At 39.1% G+C, this 19,938-nt stretch overlaps 4 protein-coding genes across 5 annotated transcripts; 1 reads left to right on the top strand and 3 right to left on the bottom strand.

Moving 5' to 3' along the window:
- Positions 1–4,553: 4,553 nt before the first annotated feature.
- On the bottom strand, positions 4,554–7,352 carry LOC108050547. The gene is made up of 3 exons (XM_017132267.1): positions 7,326–7,352; positions 5,380–5,521; positions 4,554–5,314 (listed from the first exon to the last, which is right to left on the bottom strand). The coding sequence occupies exons 1-3, from the start codon at positions 7,350–7,352 to the stop codon at positions 4,554–4,556; spliced, it is 930 nt and encodes a 309-aa protein (XP_016987756.1).
- Positions 7,353–8,127: 775 nt separating this feature from the next.
- On the bottom strand, positions 8,128–9,471 carry LOC108050551 (cuticle protein 8). The gene is made up of 3 exons (XM_017132270.2): positions 9,466–9,471; positions 9,140–9,371; positions 8,128–8,306 (listed from the first exon to the last, which is right to left on the bottom strand). Exons 1-3 carry the CDS (start codon positions 9,469–9,471, stop codon positions 8,128–8,130), a joined length of 417 nt encoding a protein of 138 aa, XP_016987759.1.
- A 4,938-nt stretch (positions 9,472–14,409) lies between these two features.
- Positions 14,410–16,181, bottom strand: LOC108050555 (pro-resilin). The gene is made up of 2 exons (XM_017132276.1): positions 15,784–16,181; positions 14,410–14,842 (listed from the first exon to the last, which is right to left on the bottom strand). The coding sequence occupies exons 1-2, from the start codon at positions 16,179–16,181 to the stop codon at positions 14,410–14,412; spliced, it is 831 nt and encodes a 276-aa protein (XP_016987765.1).
- A 3,074-nt stretch (positions 16,182–19,255) lies between these two features.
- LOC108050554 lies at positions 19,256–19,705 on the top strand. 2 transcript variants are annotated; one of them, XM_017132275.2, is made up of 2 exons: positions 19,256–19,457; positions 19,519–19,705. In XM_017132275.2, exons 1-2 carry the CDS (start codon positions 19,367–19,369, stop codon positions 19,659–19,661), a joined length of 234 nt encoding a protein of 77 aa, XP_016987764.2. In that variant the 5' UTR covers positions 19,256–19,366; the 3' UTR covers positions 19,662–19,705. The 2 variants fall into 2 exon arrangements, with proteins under 2 accessions (XP_016987764.2, XP_016987763.2); XM_017132274.2 differs by having other exon boundaries at positions 19,256–19,463.
- The last annotated feature ends 233 nt before the right edge of the window (positions 19,706–19,938 follow it).

Genomic DNA, 19,938 nt, shown 5'->3' with positions numbered 1-19,938 from the left:
TTTAAAATTTCTTTCAACGTTCTTTAGGAATGGAAAAAATTAAATAATTTAGTTTCTCCGCCAAGAAAATCTGTAAGATCAATTGAGCATTTTTGTTAAATTTAGATATGCAAAAAAAAACTTTAATTTTAAATATATAAAATATAATATTATTATCCAATATCCAATAAAATATTGTATTAAATTATTATCCAATATCCAGTTACAACAAATTAAAGTATAGGTTCATTTGAAAAATCGTAAATTTTAAAGAAAGATTCCCTTCTTAATTTAAATTAATTTTTTCATATTGATTTATTTCTTATTGTTAAAATGAAGTGTAAAGTTTTACTTTTGATATTTTGTTTTATGTGTACCCTAAGCGATCGTTTGGCAAACACACAACAACAATGGCTGGCAGTCAACAGCAAACTTTGACTTTTGTCTCATTGTTTCATATTTATTAGAGTCCCGGCTGAAACCTTACAACTCAACAAGCCAGCGACGCGTGCATCTTTCCAAAATTGTTGTGGGAATTGGCTTTGGCTTTAGTTTTTGGCTACTGTGGCTGCCGATGTTGCTCTTTTAATGGTTATCCTTTTATGCGGCTTGAGCTTACGCAACCAAAACGGCAGCGATTGTGGCTGCGGTAATTGAAAATTACATTCGAGGAGCTCCGCTGTGCCAGGGCATCCCAACGCATTCAATTACCGGCAATTTATATTAATTTATTTGAAGGCAATGCGAATAAAACACGATTTTTCTGGAGACTGGTTAACTCGGAGTCCATGTGAAATGTGCGTGTGTGTGGCTAAAAGGAAAATAAGAGAGAAATATACGGCTAATTGCCATCGCACATTGAACTTTAAAGTGAATCAGCAACTGGACAGCAAATTTTTCTCTGTTCGATAGTTTGCTTCAATCCCACAGTGCGTATGGGCAATAAAATATACCTTTAAGTAGCCATCATCACCTGCCCATTTGACACTTTGTCGGGAAATTATTAGGTGTAAAATGCAACGATCATACTTTGCTTACGATAAATATGTTTAAGGAGAGATTATGGACTTTGAATTTGCGTAATCTATTAGCTTAAGTGAAACTGCAAACAGATTTTTCTGCCTTTAACAAGTTTTTAGTTTCTGTTATACAAAAGTAACAAGGAATGGATAGTTTTTCTTTATAATAGTATTTTTTGTGAGATGCTAGATTTATCAAGAATTCGGTAAATAATGATAAATAAATGAATAACGATTTAAATAAATGAAAAGTGCACTGGTTTGATTAATTTATAACTTGTAAACATACTCGCTTATATATATGTTTTCACTTATTAATTAATAATTTAAATAATTTTTATTGTTGCTATTTTATTTCATAGGCTTGCACTTAAACGAATTTTTATTACAAATCATTAAAAATGTTACGAAAAATAGTTTTAACACCAATCAATATTACCCATATTATTGCACAGTTTATACATTGGATACAATTTTGTATTCAATTGTTGAGAAAATAATTTGTCTAAAGTGATATTTAAATGTCTTGTTATCCTCAGAAAATGCAGGATAACCCCTGTCAGCTTCGATTTGCTATTCTTCATTATTCAATCGCATCCAACCGTCATCGCCGTCAGCTTTGATTATGCATTCCGTGATATAACTGGCGTAGAGGCATAATCTGAAAAGCCTTTCAACGGTAACAAATAATATTCACTTGGATTCGGTGCGGTAACAGCCGGAGCAGCAATTGCACCCGCCCCTTCTGGTTCCTCCACCCCCCGCCCCGCGACTTCTGCCGCGGGTCTTGAGCTTCGGCCGCTGCCGTTGACATAATAAATAGCTGAAGAAATTAATTAAATGCAAATTGCCAAATCACATAATCATATCATATGGCAGCTGGGACAGTCGGGCGACACTCAAACTCTCGAGTGTGGAGCAAGACGCGGAAAAAGGCGAGAGTGCCAAGTCTTGTTGGTGGCGCGGCAATTTTCCAATTGATTTTCTCGCAGCTCTAATTGTATCATTGACTAATCAAAATATTTACACTTTGCATTCACAGGTCCGCCGTGGTAATTGTTAAATATTTTAATTTCACTCCGAATTGCCACTGCCATTTTCACACATCGAGTGGGGTTGAGGAAATCGGGCGGCGCGTTTTTCCCATGACGACGACTTCCTTGGACTTTCAGTTTCTTTGCCCGCCCAAAACGAGTGTCTCATTAATTAGGCGCCAATTGAATGTGTCTCCGTCTCTGTCGCTCCGCCACTTCCTACAGTGAAAAGCGCTTTTCCCGAGGGGGAGGAAGAAGGGGTAGTACCAGCGCAAAGTAGGTTAAATACTTTTACCTTATTCCGTAGCCGGCTAATTGCTGTCATTTTTGGCGTAGTTTTGTTTTTCCTGCTGCTGCAGCCGATGCTGCCACAGAGATGCAACAAATTAACAACTTTTCAAGCTCGCCCGAACCGGATATTATGAAATTTTCCAGTTTCGAGTGCCATATCGAGATTATAAAATGGCTAAATTTATGCAACCGCCTGGGGGCCTGGATGGCAGGACCAAGAAAACCGGCTGCAGATCCCCTAATCAAGTTGTCAGCTCGGACATACATATTTCTGCTTTGCCCCGCTCAAATATATTCCGTTTTATTAGTTTATTTATGAGCTTGCCACCGCAGGGACAACGCCCGCGATCTCAATGTTAAGTTGAAGTGCAAGTGCCACTTGAACGGGGCCCACTGTGCGGCTACGTAATGCAGACATTACGTATACGTCACGCCCTATCCGAAAGGAGAAAATCATAAACACTTTCACAGAGCCCCTCAATGGGGTGGTGCTGGTGCAAGCCGATTGCCTCACCAATTAGTTAATGACCGAATATGTATGCCAAAAAGAAAGAAACCCAGCGCAATCAATTGGAATGGAATGGACTGAACGTAGCAGTAGTTTAATTAGCATACAATAAAACAGGCAAATGCATATGAAAGTTACCAGAGTTGGGATAAATAAATCAAATAGGAACTGAGCAATTAACCAAGAAATAAATCACATACATTAGCAATGCTGCTCGCCAAGAACACGACCCAAATTAATTAGATGCCATATCCATTTTCAACTAACTTTTGCCTTTCCCAATCGAAAGAGATTATATTCCAGCCATCCCAGTCAAGCATAAAAGTGAATGTACAAGATACAAATTTGTGGGCAATAAATGCACACAGTAAATAAAAATCAAACTATACAAATGTAAAATGCTAAAACACAACAAATACAATTTAAAGTGTTTGGAGTGGTTTTGGCAACAAAGTTTCGCAATCTACGGCAAGTGTGCGTGCCACAAATAAAAGCTGCAGCAATAATGGAATAATAAATCAGCATAAATATGCATCAGAGAAATGGCGTGGAAAGCGAAAACGATAACAGAAATCAAAATGCAATTCGCATTTCCTTCCGTTTTTTTCGAGTTTACCTGCGCTTGGCTTTTGCCATGGAAACGCATTTGGAAATTTGGAGCAATTAAATAGCAAAACATTTACACTTGACTGTCTTCCTGAATGTTGGGAATATCCATCTGAAAGCGAACCCAATCCCACCCGTTGTGGGCGACACGAATTAACCTACAATGTAGGAAAAAAAAGGTAACTTCAAAGGCGGCAAACGATTTAGATTGGGATCAAGACGCCGAGACTCTGGCTGCTCTATTTTGGCACCCGGAAGATATTTCAAAAATGCCACAGATACCCGCCGCTTTTTATTGCAGCCTCAATTATGGTGTTCAGTGTGTGGAATTCTTTTGTTGCTCTTTTTGTCTTTATGGCCAAATTGTGATCACTTTTTTATGGCCAAGTTATTGGCAAAAGACGTGGCGAATGAAAAGTGAAAGAAGCTTACCTAATAACAAGTGCAGGGTTTGCTCTTGGCTCAACTAATATTAGTTACGTGCACAGAAACAAAACAACTCTAACTATTTATATTGTAAGTAAAAGGAGAATAAATTATTTCTACACAAAATAAACCATTCAAATTGCATCTTAAGTCGTAAACTGCACCCTGTACTTAAATAACCTGTAAAAAGGTTCCATTAAACATTATTAACTAGACAAACTTGCACAAAAAAAAAAATAGTTTTAATATTGATCGCGATAAAATTTGGACTTTATAAAAATTTTTGTTTTTTAAAAATTGTTTTTTTTAAGTCAGAATAGTCAAAAATAGTTTTGTCTAATTCAGAAATTATAAATTAAATTAAACTGTGTTACACAATTTCACCTAATTTGATTGTTTCTTTAAATTTTATATTAAAAAAAAAGTATTTTATTAAAAAATGATATCTTGCTAAAAAGGAATCTTATGGTTACCTTAAAAGAAATTTGAAACAATATATATTAATATTATTATATATATTATGGATGGCAATGTTTTACATTAAAAACTTTAAGCACTTGTTTTTCTAAATTTTTATTTATTTATTTTATTTTTTTTACAAAGAAAAATTAAACAAAATCTTTTCTCTGTGTAAATCGGGTATCAGACTCTTAAGCACTTACTTTGGCCTGCTGAAACGTTTTCGGACATTTACTCTAGCCTGGCCTCACTTAGGTTGGTCAGGAACTCACGGCGATTTGCCTCAATGGTTTGCTGCTGCCAATTTGCATGGCTTAGACTGCTATTGACCAGTGGCCTGGGCGGTGGTAAGCTGGCCTCCGTCTCCTCGACTTGAGGAGCCTTCTCGGCATTGTTGGTTTTGGCCCGATTGTATTTTGAACTTTCGGTTTTCTTGGGTTCTGCAGTGGCGGTGGCCTTGGTGGTTTCTTGATCCGCTGGCAGTTGAAAGGGAACTATGGGAAACTGCTGGGGTATTAAATTCTGAACCGGACGACCCTTAGCTGGGGCCTTGCCCTGGATCACATCGAGCACCGCTGGGTTCAGTACATCCTTGGTCACATCGATGTGGTTCAGATCGAGTCCGTGCTGCTCCTTCAGCTGTTGGGCCACATGATCTGCCACATGGGAGACGCTCACGTTGAGATGGCTCTTGGGATCCCAGGTGACATTCGAAGGGGATTCTGATTTGCTTCTTTCCACAAGGATATCGGGTCTTTCGGTGGGCCAAACTGCTTTCACCCTCTCATCCCCCGCTTTGAAAATTTCAATCTGGGCAGAGTAGCCCCCATCCTCATCCGCTTTATATTTGGTGACCTCAATGCGTCCATCGGGCCTTGCATACCCGTAGCTTCCCTGGATGATGCCATTCACGAAGCGTTTTTCTTCTCGGAACTGAGAGTTCTGTGTCTGCGGATCATCGACCTCGTAGCCAAAGGCATATGTGTTGGGACCTATTAATAATTTGAAGCATTTATTGTGAGGTCTAATCTATTACACAATATTTATTATGGCCTACCGTAGGGCTCGTGCAGAAAATAGTTGCTAACTTTGGCTTTTACACTCTCATTTTTAGCAGCTGTCTTGTTATATACTTCACTTTGTGCTGGCAATGGACTGGCCAACGCGGCGTATACTTTTGTGGCAAATACGAAAATCAGCTGATAAAGAAAAATGGATAGCATACATTAAGGCGTTAAGTTGGTTTAGTGGAAAGCTTATTAAGCTGAAATCGGGAAAACTATGTGCTGTTTATGCAAGGCTCTAAAAAAATATGGAAATAAGTACATTACAAGTATAAAAGTGTTGGTTTTAATTTGAAGAAAAATTGTATTTCTTTTCAATTTTACCAAAACATTTGACTTTATTGATAAAACTCGGTATTTAGATAAAAGTTACAGAAATTTTAAGAACTAAAATATTAATATTATCATTGTTCTTACAAAAGTAATTTATAATTCTTTGAAAAATGGGTTCGACAGAGTAATTTCTGTATTTCCTATTCAGATAAAAATTTGCTCGACCAATATTACCTCAAAAAATAATTGTAATCGACCAAACAAAATGTTTTAAAGTAATAAATGTTTATATTTTTTTTCTTAAAGGCTTAAAAGTATTTCTGCAATTTCAACTAAATTCAAATTTGCTGAAAATGATATATTACTGTATACTAAATTTTGTTTCGCAACTGTTAATAAAATAAAGCAATATATTAATTATGTAACTAAAAACCTGTTGACCTAATCCTATACACGAATGACCATAAATATATGACTTTATGAGCACTCTTTATGGGCTCTGTTAATAAAAATTGCTCAACATTTCGAACAACAATAAGAATTTATTGTTAACTTCATCAGCGGTAACTCAGAAAACTAAACTCAATTTTTAAATTGAACTCAAAGATTGTGTTTATGTCTTTATTAACAAGTAATAAGAAGTTTATGTTTGTTTATTTCAACTCTAAAATGAACGTACTATTAATCATTTTTTTTGCACATTCCTAAGTAGTGAACTAATGTGAAATACATAATTATTTTGTGAGTTGTCACAAAATACAAAAACTTACAAAGAACCAAAACAAATTTGACGAACTTCCCATGCTGAATTTTAATTATTTTCGCCTATAGATAAATATAATTTATTTCGATTTCAATTTTTTGACCGGCGAGTTGTGCGTACTTTCGATGGCGAAGACAGACTGAAGAACCGAGAACCCAAAACGAAATGGAGAGGCCCTCGAAGTGGGTGCGAATCCCCATTAGGAATACTTTGCCGGAATGCTAAGTAATTTTCTTATTCGTTTCTGCTTGGCATAATAAGAGTAATAATTATTACTCCTTCATGCTAATATTCGCGACCTTCGCTGTAAAACCAACCCAAGAAAGAGGAGTACATCTCATACATTTTTTTTAAATATGATTTTTTATTTATTTTTTTTTTTAGTTTTTTTCTTTCTATTTCCATAATAACGTTTTCGCATTTCGTTTGCTGTTTGCTGCTGTTTCTGTTGTTGTTTTTGCATACAAATGTTTATGGGGAATATATAGTACATAAGTGTAAGACTCAAATGAACTTTTGAGACGTGAGAGACATGTGAGAGTTTGTTTTCTTTCGTTTATCCTCCTAATTGAGTACAATGTTTATTTTTTTGTTGTATTTTTTTCGTTTGTTTTTCACTTAGTTTTGTTTGTTTATAATTAAGCTGCATAATTGTTTATAAATACACAATAAATGTGAAAAATACTAAATGCAAAAAATGAAACTAGATACAAAGGTGTCAGACTGAGAGTGAGTAAGTGAGTGAGAGATATCAAAATACAGAGAGAGAGAGGGAGAGAGATAGTGAGTCGGTGAGTGAGTGAGACGGGTGAGAGTGGAAGAAAGAGGCGGAATGAGGTCACGAGGATAACAGCGGGGAATTCTAGAGTACTAGCTACTAATGCACAATGACCGGCCCATCACCGGCAATCTTTTGCCCTCCAAGGACATTTTTCTACAGAGCCTGTCAAACTGTCCGCACATCCCGCAATGGCACACAAGTTAGCACGCCCACCTTTGCTCTCAATGGGGCGTGGCAGTTTAAGGATGCTGGCCACAGTTTGACAGCCATCACAAAGGCTTCTAAAGAAGATAGTGTAGAAAGGGAAAATATAGCATAGAGCAGAGACAGTCATAAATATATTACAAAAGTATAGCTTGGGAAACTGAAAGAACTAGGCATATAAATAAAGTTCTATGTACAGAGTGAGGAGATGTCCTAAGAGAAGCCTTTGTGTGATCCTTGAAGGGGATTTCTCGGGGCACTGCGTGCAAAAGTTTGCCAGGAAAATCGGTTCTGGTTAATCGTACATACATATATACAAACAAATATATAACATATATAGTGTGGAAAAACTTGTCACTCCAATTCCGATTGTTATCCTTAATGGTTTCATCATCCGCGATCAAGTCATTCCGAGTGCCAAGTCGATATGAATTTCTGTTCTGTTTTCTGTTCGTTTTTCCTTCGTCCTTATGCCATGCCAGGATCAGCCGGGTGCCGGGACACGCCCCCTAAGGCGGTCCCGTGTCTACTAAACTCTTAGCTACGCTTACTTACAAAAGAATTTTCATTTTCGTTGTTTGCTTGTTTGTTTGATTATTTTTTTTTTGTGGTTTTTTGTTCGTTTTTCTGTTTGTTGTTCCTATGATGTTTCTGTTGTGGTTGTGGATGGATGAGAGCGAGAGGGAGAGCACCTTGGTGACTAAGTCAGGCTCCCGCTTTTTAGTAGTGGTGCAGCAGGGGGGCGTGGGCCAGCACGGGGGCGGCATGCAGCACGGGCGCATGGGCGATGATCTTGGTGGGGGCGGTCTTGTGGACCACGGCATTGAATCCGTTGTGATCGTCGGCGGTGTAGTCAACGGTGCGCACCGAACCATCGGGCTCCACCAGGGAGTACTGGCCTGGATGGGGATAAAAACGTAGGTGGCTCAATAAATTATAAAAGTTACTTAGTTCAATTTTTCTGATCAAAAAATAAATAACATGCTTTGCATTAAATTTAAATATCTGTTAAGAAAGTGTTTTGTTTATTACCAACAAAAATGCATGGTTTTTTTTATCAATTTCAGAAAAATATACTTTTTTTGCTGAACGTAAAGTGTTAATTTACTTTGCTGATAAACTTAACACTGTTGGGTGGTTTTTACGCATTTAAATGTCTTAATTATGATTAAATTTGGACTGCAAAATATGTGTTTTAAGGAATTAAAATAAACCTCATGTTTTGGAAACTAGTATTTTCTTTTTTTATAAAATATTTATCATGCAGTTTATCAATGTTGTTGCCTACATATTTTAATAAGGATCATCAAAATAGGAACTGATTATTAAACCTTTAACTGAAATAAATTTACCTAAACGATTAAAAAACACTTTAAATTTCAAAACTAAAATAGATTAAATATTTTTTTGAAGTCAAGTTCGTGGCCTAAGTCTTTTATTTGGAAGTAACAACGAGGGATATTAATAAACCATCTAAATTGAACCAAAGCGTGAAATCAAAACCAACTAGCATTTATTAAAGTTCGTTGCCTAAGTCTTTTTGTGTCAGTATAAATATTCAAGTTCGTTGCCTAAGTCTTTTGTATTAATTTTCAAAATGACATTTCTTAAGTTTTTTGCCTAAGTCTTTTGTTTTATCTAGATGAATTTTAGCATTTTTCAGAATTTTGAAAACAGTTAGAACCCTGATTTAATTGTGTAATTGTTAACTGCGTTTGCAGTTCTCACTCACCCTTCACAACATCACCGTCGCGCTCCTCGGCCTGCGATTTGATGTCGCCGGTGTGGGGATCCTTGATGCCGTAGTTGAAGGAGTACTTGGGATAGGCCACCGGCTCGGCGTGGACGGCATGGACGGCGTGCGACAGGATGGGCGCGTGGTGCACCAGCGCAGGGGCGTAGTGGCCCAGCTCGATGGGGACGGCCTGAGCGGCGGCGAACAGCAGAGCGATGGCAACAAAGTACTAGAGAGTGGAGAAGTGAGCATCAGGATCGGGGATTCACTAGGGTTTTATCTATTTTTTTTGTTCTGACTGGGGACAGGGTTCGAGCACACACCTTCATTTTGTTTAGCGAGCACGAACGGCAAACGGACACACGGCGCGAACACGTAGCAAAAAAGGACGAAGGACGACTGGACGCTGATTCCTGTGGAGGAGGCTGTGAGGAGATCTCGAGTGACTGAGGACCGTTAAGAGCACGAAATCGTTAGCTGAACTGATGTCTGCAACGATGACCAAAAGTATTTATATACGCGTCGGCCGACGACGACTGCAACCCGACCAAAGACGACTGGAACGAACGAGCGATGGCGGTGCAGCTGTGCCACCGGTGGGTTGGGGTGGGTGGTGGTGGTGGTGGTGCTGCTGCTGCTGCTGTTGCTGGTTGCCAGATGCCAGTGGTACCCTACCACGCATGTGCCACAACAATGATCCCCAGTTCCCCCCCACCAAACTCTTCGCATAGGTGCGGCATTTGTTTCTCGGCCTGAGAAGGCGTTCGGTGACTTAGTTTCACTGACTGTTTGTCTGCCTCTCGCTGCAATTGAAAGCGACACTTTTGCATTGGCTCTAATGATCTAAGCTCTTTATTTATTGATTTGCCGACATAATTGCGATCGCTTCGGGTCCGCACAACTTGGCCGAAAAATATTATTACCATATATGTGGCAATCAAACGGGGCGTCGTTATAATTACCACGCCAACACCAACGAGACACGATGAAAAAAAAAGCCAACTTGCGTAGTTTTCATGCCACGCAATTTGTTGCCTGACATTTTTGCGCCCGATTTCAGTTTGTTATTTTCATGATCTGGAGAACTGTAAGCGGAATTTCGATGTTGGCAAATAGTTTGACTTGGCTAAGCAAATCTAACGCGGCTCAATCAATTTTTTCCGAAGCATGTGACAAATGTTTGTCGCCAAGATTGAGAGAAATGATAAATATTAGATGGAATTTGGATAAGAGATTGTTGGGGAATGCATATAAATATTGTAGCAAAAATGGTTTCGAAATATTTTTTTAAAAGTTTTTACGGCATTTTTATTCATGAGAATTTGTCGGCAAAGTTTTAAGAAATATTAAATATGGAATGGTATTTACTTAGAGAGCTTGTTAGTAAATGCAGAATATGGTCGATTTATATTTTATCATAACAACTGCCTTCAGACAGCAGCAAGAAATTATGTATTTGCTAACACTGCAGTTTTATTTATAAAACTAAATGAAGAGTTCTCAGAATAAAATTTAAGGTAAAGATTTACATGATAAAAATTGTGATGGATTGTTTTTGAATTAAATGAAATACTTAATTTATCTTTCATATCCATTTGTAAAGAATTTTCAGTACTATATTTTTACCGTATTTAATAAGAAATCTGTAAAGAAGTTCCCTAAATTGTTCAAAGGTTTTTCATACTGCACTTTTCAACATAATTGAACTGAAGAGTATAGCTTCAAGTCCTCCTCAACTTCTCATTCCATGCTTGCTTAACTTTTAAAAATCAGTTTTTTTGACACTTTTTCAGGCAACACCCACAACAAACAGCAACCGCTCTGGCATGACATATCAGAAAATTATGATTGTATCTTATAAAACACACACAAGTGGCCATTAAACGGAGACAAACAGCCGAGGGATGAGGAGTGTAAAGGGGCGACTGAGCAAACGATGGGAAAAAAGCTCAATGTTCGTTTGCTGGGTGCAAAAAAGCTGGCCGAAAAAAAAAAAAAAAAAAAACAAAAACAAAAATCGAGACAAACCAACAGATACTTAGATCGCACTATAAGAGATCACTTTGGCCTGGGCCTGGCCATTAGCATGGAAAGCGGAGACAAAGACACAGAATCGACTTACATAAAACGGCTTTAAAGGCGACACATTTACACGGCTGGCCGAAAATCGCTCGAAACAATTGCCAACAAAAAAGAGTCCGGGCCAAACAAGTTGGCCACGTCACGATCGCACTTTGACAGAGTCAGGAGTTTGCAGGGGTTCGGCTTAGATGGCTGGATGGCTAGATGGTAAGTTGGTAAGTTGGTAAGTTGGTTAGTTGGTCACTGGACAAGACAGTTGGAAAATCGCAATGACTACGACAAGCTTTGTCTTTGTCTGGATCGCCGGTTGCGCAATGGTCCCGCCAAGCGACATTGCTTGATCGATCGAATTGTTTTGCATGCGTTAATTGCACTTGTCCACGCATATCCCCCTCCCCGTCAGCCTATAACCCCCGCCCGTCCCTCTGCGTTTCCACTGAAATCCATATTAGATTTATTATACTTACGGCTCCGTCTGTCGATAACTAGAACAAGCATTTTATCTTGATTTATGTCCGCCGATCTGGCAGTTTGTTTGCCTATGTTTGGACAATGGTTTGATGTGGGCGGGGCCGTGGAGGGTAATGGCTCCATTGAACATTTAAACGCACTTTGCATGGGTCTCGGATAACTGAGCTGTGTTTTTTTGGGTATATTCGGTTTTCTAATCTTACAAAATAATACGAAATTTAATGGAAATATTTTAAGTTAAAAGAAGGGTTTTTTAAATTGACACTAGGGAATCATTAGTTTCAAATAATGCTCTTTATACCCTTGCAGAGGGTATTATAATTTCAGTCAAAAGTTTGCAACGCAGTGAAGGAGACATTTCCGACCCTATAAAGTATATATATTCTTGATCAGCATCACCAGGAGAGTCGATCTAGCCATGTCCGTCTGTCCGTCTGTCCGTCCGTCTGTCCGTCCGTCTGTCCGTCTGTCCGTCTGTCCGTCCGTTTCTACGCAAACTAGTCCCTCAGTTTTAAAGCTATCTGCTTGAAACTTTCCCAAAAGTTGTATTTCTATTGCAGGTAGTATATAAGTCGGAACGAGCCGGATCGGGCCACTATATCATATAGCTGCCATATAACTGAACGATCGGAAAAGCCATAACTTTGGTGTTTTTAAAGTTAGGAAGTTGGGATTTTCTATGGGTTTTATTTTTGGCTAATCAATCCGACCTACCAAATTTCATAAGGATCGGACGACTATATCCTATAGCCGCCATATAACTGATTGATCGGAAAAGCCATAACTTTGGTGTTTTTAAAGTTAGGAAGTTGGGATTTTCTATGGGTTTTATTTTTGGCTAATCAATCCGACCTACCAAATTTCATAAGGATCGGCCGACTATATCTTATAGCTGCCATATAACTGAACGATTGGAAATGACATAACTTTGGTGTTTTTAAAGTTAGGAAGTTGGGACATTTTATGAGTATTAAGAATACATCATATGAATAATTTTGGACAATATAATTTATAAAATATTCTGCAAGGGTATATCAACTTCGGCTCCGCCCGAAGTTAGCTTTCCTTTCTTGTTTTACATTCATATCTTATTGAACCTTAGTACAAAATTAACTTTTGTATACAAATTATTTACTTGCCTTATAAATTTAGTTTAAATTTACTTAAGATCTCCCCCTAATAGTCATCGATTAGTCGACCCATTTGACTTGATTACCTTTTTCTTAAATTTACCCCTTGGCTTAAATGACTTGACAGTTATAGATTTGTGGCTTGATTTATGCAGTAGGCAAAGCGATTTTTTGTTTCATTCGTGATTGAAACCTGAAGGTCTTTCGGCTGGGCATTATCTATAACTGGACAATGGGTTCAATTAGAAAGTGAGTGCAGTGCACATTCCACGCAATGTAATTCAAGGCGTTGCACAACGCTGCGTATGCGTAACGTGCCATATCCGGTAGCTGAGTTCCACAAAGATCACATCCGGTGGATATTACATAATCCCGGCACTTCCGAGACCCTTGGGTCATCCAATTACACCTTGGTATCGTATGGCTTTGGCTAATTAAACCATTTCGATCGGGGGATTCTTGCACGTTTGAAACAGACGCATGCTAACCATGTTTAGTGAGTTTTTGGTCTTTCATTCTATGCCGCAAATGGGGAAGAGGGGAGGGGGGTTTCTGCAACGGGGGTCATTAGTGGACCATAAGTTGGCTGTCAATTAGCCCGATCCGGTTGAAGCCGTCAGCCCAATTTTGTCGCCGGCTCAATTGTGAGATTACCGACGCCAAGTTGGTCAGGCTGCCTGGCATTTCAGCATTATTACCGCATCGCTGCCACAACCAGACGTCGTTTGATCCACTTTCGAGTCTGCAGGTCTACAGGTCTGCAGCTCTGCTCTCTGCATTTCGCACATTTAATGCGATTTTGCGCATTTGCGCGTTTGAAATTAAGCGAGTGACGAAATGGAACCACCAGCCAGACCAAAGTGGATCACGCATACTGGGGGAAAATAGATTTTCCGAGCTTGCAACAAACTTGCCTGTCCATCGGCCCGCTTGATTGAGTCCATGCGAAAATGAAAATCAAAATGAAAAAGAAAACGAGATCGAAATTGAATCAAAGCCGGAGCAGGAGTCGGGCTCCAATGGAGTCCACGTCGGACGCACACGCTTCACCGGCCTGGCCGATATGTGTATATTCACTTGACGTTGATGTTGATGTCGTGGTTGCGTAAAAATCGCCCCCTTGCCCCCCTTAACCCCCTTAACCCCCATGAACCAGCGACATAAGCTCGCCAGATATTTCAATTAGCGTTTTATTTAAATTTCTTACTCTTTCGGCACAGGAGTTTCGGCATTATGCAAAGCTATCCCATTGGAAGCGCCATCACCGTAAGATTTACTATTCTTTCAATGATAAATAATAATATTTTTTAATAATAATAATAATAAAGATAAGAGTTAGTTCATCTATAATTTTTGTTTAATCTTTACGACATACTTCACTGAAAAGTAAATTATTTTGAAAGTCATTTTAATGCCCATTAAATACTTAAATAAAAATAGAATTAGTCTTTAAAAAGGCCAAGGGTTCCAAAATAAGAAACTGTATGTTTTAGTATTTGATGTGGTTTAATTTGGTTTTATCACAATATAGGACATATATTTTATTAATTCATAATACTCTTTAAGTTGTTGTGAGATGCTCATCTAGTAATCCTCGCTGCTGGACTCCTCCTGCTGACTGTGAGCATCGGCTTCGACATATCCTTCCTCGCTGCTGCCCTCGTACTCCTGGTGGTCCCCGTCCTCTTCTCCCTCCTCCCCCTCTTCGTCCTTTTCCCCCTTGCCACCGCCCGCGTCGTAATCCTCGTGCACTTTGTACTGCCCATTTCCCTGGTGAGGAGCTCCATGAGGCGCCTCCTCCTCCTGCTCCTCCTCCTCCTCTTCCTCCCCCGCCGTTCCTTGGGCCTCGGAGCTGTCGTGCCTCACCTGGTTGTCCACCGTACCGCCACCCGCATCCCCCTCCGCTCCATGGCCGTGCAGAGTTTTCACACCGTTCGTAATCACCTCCGCTTGAAAGCCGTTGGCATCGTCGGCCGTGTATTTAACCACACGCAAGGTGCCATCCGGATCGACTACGCTGCGTGGAGGTTATTGAATAAAAATAAATAAAATTAATTCAAAGTGGGAATTAATGCATATGCATAGGTGTGTAATTGGTGTTAAGTTGGTAGTTATTAATAGTCAATTTAAGCAAGTCATACAATAACTTGTTGAAAACATGAAAGTGGTGAAGTGGGAGACCTTATTTAAATCTAAATATATCCATTAAAGTTGTAAAATATTGCATTTTTGACGATGTAACTTTAATTAGTTTTTTACAACTTTTTTTATTGGCGATCTTTCTGTTTCTTATTTTAATGCTTTGCCGGTGTGAGGTCAAGAGTTTTATAGTATTACACTCCCCTTCCCACGTTGCAGATGTATTTAATAGTTTGCCCCAAAGACGGTTGCCAAATAAAGAAATTAAATTTAATACTTTCGGTTTTCAGATGGTACAAAACCCTTGACCTCAATATGTTTGTATATTCTTAATAAAATAACTAATTATCAATAATTATCAATAGCTTAAATATAGGTGAAATACCCACAAGTTACAGTTGTCTTTGTTTATAGCTTCGCGTTTTAATAAACCAAAACTTAACCGGTTAGAAAACCAAAAAATATGTTATATACTTTAAAAGCATTTTGTATTTCACCAATCTTTGAAATCAGATTGAAAATTTTGTTGTTTATTTAAATTATTTTGGGATCTATTATTTTTATTATATTTGTATATTAAGTATACTACTTTAATGAAATTAGCAAAATGTTTCCATATGTTTATTCCCATTATTTTCAGTGGAAGCAGTGCGCTCTCCCCAGTATCTGCTATTAAGTGGTATTAAAGTGCCCCCGATGCCATATCCATTTCAGCTCAGTGTGACGCTAATGAATGCGTTGACAAGTTGTCCCCAGCCCGGCACCCCTCATCCGATCCGATCCCATCCTATCCCAACCACTCCAACGTTGGAAACTCACCTGTAGACGCCGCGCACCTCGTCGCCAAATCGCGTCTCCTTGCGATTCTGCAGCACGCGCGACTTGCCATCCTCGACGCCATAGGCGAAGCTGTACTCGGGCCGGGCCACATAGTCCACGTTTGTGGTGCCTCCCTCGTGGACGGTGACCAGGTGCTCCGGTCCCGCCACCGGACCCTCGAATCTCGTGTAGGAATAGCCGACCGCTGCGCATGCGCCGATCATTCCGAATCCAGCAATTAGCGCCGCCAGTGGCAGCAAATCTTCGACTTGCCGCGCCGCGTGGCAAACGCGTGCTTCTGTTCGCAACGCAATGCGGAAGCCAAAACGAGTTGGGATCTTGGGAACTTCATCTTCATCCATGTCTCCAGCTGAGCTGGTTATGCGTCGCTTCTTCATCGCTCTTTGTTCACTGGATTACTGGTGGCGATTGGAACCCTGCGATCCCCCGATTCTCGCGAACTAAGCGTGAAATGTCGCACTTGTGGGGTATTTATATAGCCATGGATTTTGGGAAGAAATTACTCTGCCTTTGGCCACAAGCATTTCCGCGAAATTATGCGCTTCAATGGATGGCAGCCAAGTGGAACTGCAGTTTTGCAGGGATGTGGTCAACCGATGACGTTGGGATTGGCCACAAATTGCAGCATTCCCGCAACGAGGGTTTACACAATGCCCCACCTGACGTCATCGATTTGCATGGGCCCACTAAAAAGGGGGGTAAGTTGGCGGGTATTGTAAAAGATTACTTAAATGCCACGATCCCTGATTGACCATCGCACATCGAGGCGCAATTTGTTGGGCTTTAAAATCGCTTTAAGTGCGTCTAGTTTGCTTGTTAGTTAGCCACACTTAAAGAAAACTATTAAAAAAGCAGCACTTCTGTGGGAAAACAGATTGTAACTGTGTGAAAAAAGTTATTACTTCATACTTTAAATAGCATCATATAAAATAAGCCACAAAAAAAAACGTTATACCCCATAGTTAGCAAGCAAATAAACTTTCATAAATATTAAATTACAGGTCGTTAGAACCAAAAAATATCAATAAATATTTGCTATAATCTAATACTTAATTTTTTTTTTGTATTCCTTGAATTCTAAACTAATAAAAATATGTTTAATTAATACATTAATTTAGCCTTCAATTAATATTTTCAAATTCCTGTAAACATATCTAACATGAAATTATGATTTAAGGCTTTGTTTAAATCTTTTTAGCTACCTCTTAGATTAGTAATTAAAAAACTGTAGATGGCAACTGATTAGACGTTTTCCCCTGTGCAAGTGGCCAAATAATCGAACATGGAACTACCGCTGATGGCCAAGATAAACCACCTCCGTGGGCCGGCAAACAAGCGCAGCTGCAGCCGTTGAAGCTTTGACCTTTTTCTGAGGGTCTGGCAAAAAGGAGAAAAATATAGTAAAAAAAAAAATAAACAGCGAATAACCAAAACCGGCGAAAAGCAGGCAAAATATGGCTATTATTTCGGCTGCTTCTAATTTATAAGCAAAGCGCGCACAGAGACAGCCATTGTTGGGTACAGCTGAAAAATGCATATATCATTGGCCTCTGGTACTTGGCCGCAGTTTGTTGTGCGCACAGTAGTCGGCCGCTAAGGGGGATCGCATCGGATCGGATCGGATTGGGACTTGAGTGGCCATCGTGGGAAAACACGTTGGGTGCATCGGTGTGCGCAGAAAGCGTCGCTTAATTACCCACATTACACAAATGCTATTTGCCGGAGTTACCAGCTGAGTGACTGTGGCAACAAGAATCGCACATGGATCGGTTTTTTTTTTTATTTGGCTGCCATTAACGTAATTAAGACGCAGCTCGTTTGCCCTTTAGCGGCTGCTTGACACGCAACAAATGTGTCACCGCATTATGACTTGGAAATGGCGCAATGCAAATGCCTGTCGGACGGCGCTATTAAAGCGAAACTAAGCCACATGCCAGCGAGTCATGTTGCTACTGCCTCTGCAAATGCGACTGAATCTGAATCTGAATCTGTTTTTGCTCTTTTTATGCGGCTGACATCGGCCCACTAGCTGGGGTATCCTAGGCAGCCAGGAAAGATCTCTGCGGCCAGATAAATTGCACATGCCACTGTGCTATCACACTCTGAAAAATTAAATGCCCTTGAATAATCAGAAAATTGCGTAAAATTCTTGGAAAGCGAGAAAGCAATTGAGAAATTGGGGGAGCAAAATATAGGTAAGGGATTTGTCAGAAAAACAAAAATTACGGAGTTTAACTGCATACTTTAATAGCTTTATTATTTAATTTCGCAATACCGTTCAGAATTTGGTATTAATATTAGAAAACTTATTAGTTATCAAAAAACATGCATGTTATTTCAGGAGATTGCGTTTAATCTATTTGGGTTTAAATTTTTATTTAAAATTTGGGTTCCATTTTTGGTCATTTTAATGATGTAACCTCTTTTTACATTTTTGAAAATTGGCTTTGCACAAAAGTGTGAAAAACCTGCTCTTTAAGCCCATAACTTTTCTTACAGACATCCGATTTCAAAGTGGCATACTTTAAAGCCTTGGTATACATTTTGTTTCCAATTTTTTGACATTTTCAGACCGTTGCAGAGAGTATTATAATTTCAATCAACACATTTTAAGGCAGTGCTCTTTTATTTTTTTGGAAAATCGTTTTTAAGCATCGAAATCGAAATTAGGAATATTTTTGTTGATAACAGTCGCAACTTCGGCTTGCCAAAGTTTGCTTCCTTTCTAGTTTGTATTCATTAATTGGTCCGTTTATTTTAATGGTATTTTTAATGACCCAAAAAGTTAATACGTATTGAAAACTAACAAGGTAAAAAGGTGTGGAAAATAGTTTTACTACCATGACACTTGTTTTTGTATGTAAATTTTAAGAAATGTAAAATCTTTTAATTTAATCAGGTATCATAAAAAATATAAATAATTATAAGGTAGTCGAAGGCCCCGCAGCTAGCACTATACCACCATATGTTAGTCTTAGTTTTGTAAACTTTACTATTATCTATAATAAATAAATAAATAAAAATAAATAATTATAAGCTGGAGAAAAGCTCTTACTTTTCAATAATCTTTTTAAAGTAATCTGCCAATTAAAATGGCTTTTATTAATATCTTAATAAATTAAGCGTACACAATTTATCTGAGTGCACATGTGTGCTTTTTCTATGGCCGGTTATGTAAGGAATCGCTGTGCCGGCTTCTGCCCCATTTCGAGCGAAACCCGCTTTGGCTTCGTTTTCCATTTCATTTGCACCAACTAAAACGCAGGCGGGGATCGGGATGGAGTTGGAGATGGAGATGGAGACGGGAACGGGGAGCGAGATCTCGATCTGGAACGAGTATGAGCCTGGTCAGCTTCTCTACACTCTCGATTGCAAAACTCACACGCGTTTAATGAAAGCGAAGTGGGAAAAGTTTACTCAATCAGTTGGCTCTAGCATTTTCATTCAGTTTCCCTCTTTTACACACAAGTCAAACACACACGAAAACTGAAACGCAGATTAACGGATAAATTGTGATAAATTGTAATAGTAAATTTTGTATGTTTTATTAGTTTTTTTTGCAATGATTTGCGTATCACGTCTGGTCGTTATAAACTTGCCCAGTGTCTGGCCACCAACACGATCCACGCATTCTGAGAAGATGGATTCGAAAGGCAAGAGTAGGTTTTGAATTGGTTTTAAATAGATTATTTAATTATTTTTAAATTTTTATAGCTTCTGCCCAACAAGCTGGACTGATGGATTTCCAGAGACCTTTGCAGTTCCACACGAAAAGAGGCTACATCAAGTGGTTCAGCAAACTGAGTCGCTGTCAGAGAGCTCGCAATTTTCCGGGTAGAATGCATCCCAGATTTTAGAACCGATTTAAGCCAGGAATTAAAGCTGTTGCTCTTGGTTTGAATTTCACTTATTTTTATGGTGCTCCATCACTTCCATGATGATTGGCAATTAAGATTGCATCTGGTGCATGGATTAGCTCACGTCGGTGACCCATATTCGGAGTGGCTCAGCTGGGAGCCGGTTTGCTGGTCTGCATCGAGGCATAAGTTGGTCAGTGGTGCGATTGCCAGTGGCTGCTACATGCACCGTGACATGGCAAATGGTTAACAGTTGGCCAGATTTGAGCCCCTTTTG

The sequence above is a fragment of the Drosophila rhopaloa genome, unplaced genomic scaffold, assembly GCF_018152115.1.
Source record: "Drosophila rhopaloa isolate 14029-0021.01 unplaced genomic scaffold, ASM1815211v1 contig_150, whole genome shotgun sequence".
In the NCBI taxonomy this organism is placed as follows: domain Eukaryota; kingdom Metazoa; phylum Arthropoda; class Insecta; order Diptera; family Drosophilidae; genus Drosophila; species Drosophila rhopaloa.
Note: the sequence above shows the minus strand (reverse complement) of the source record. Positions and strands in the feature narration are given on the sequence as shown.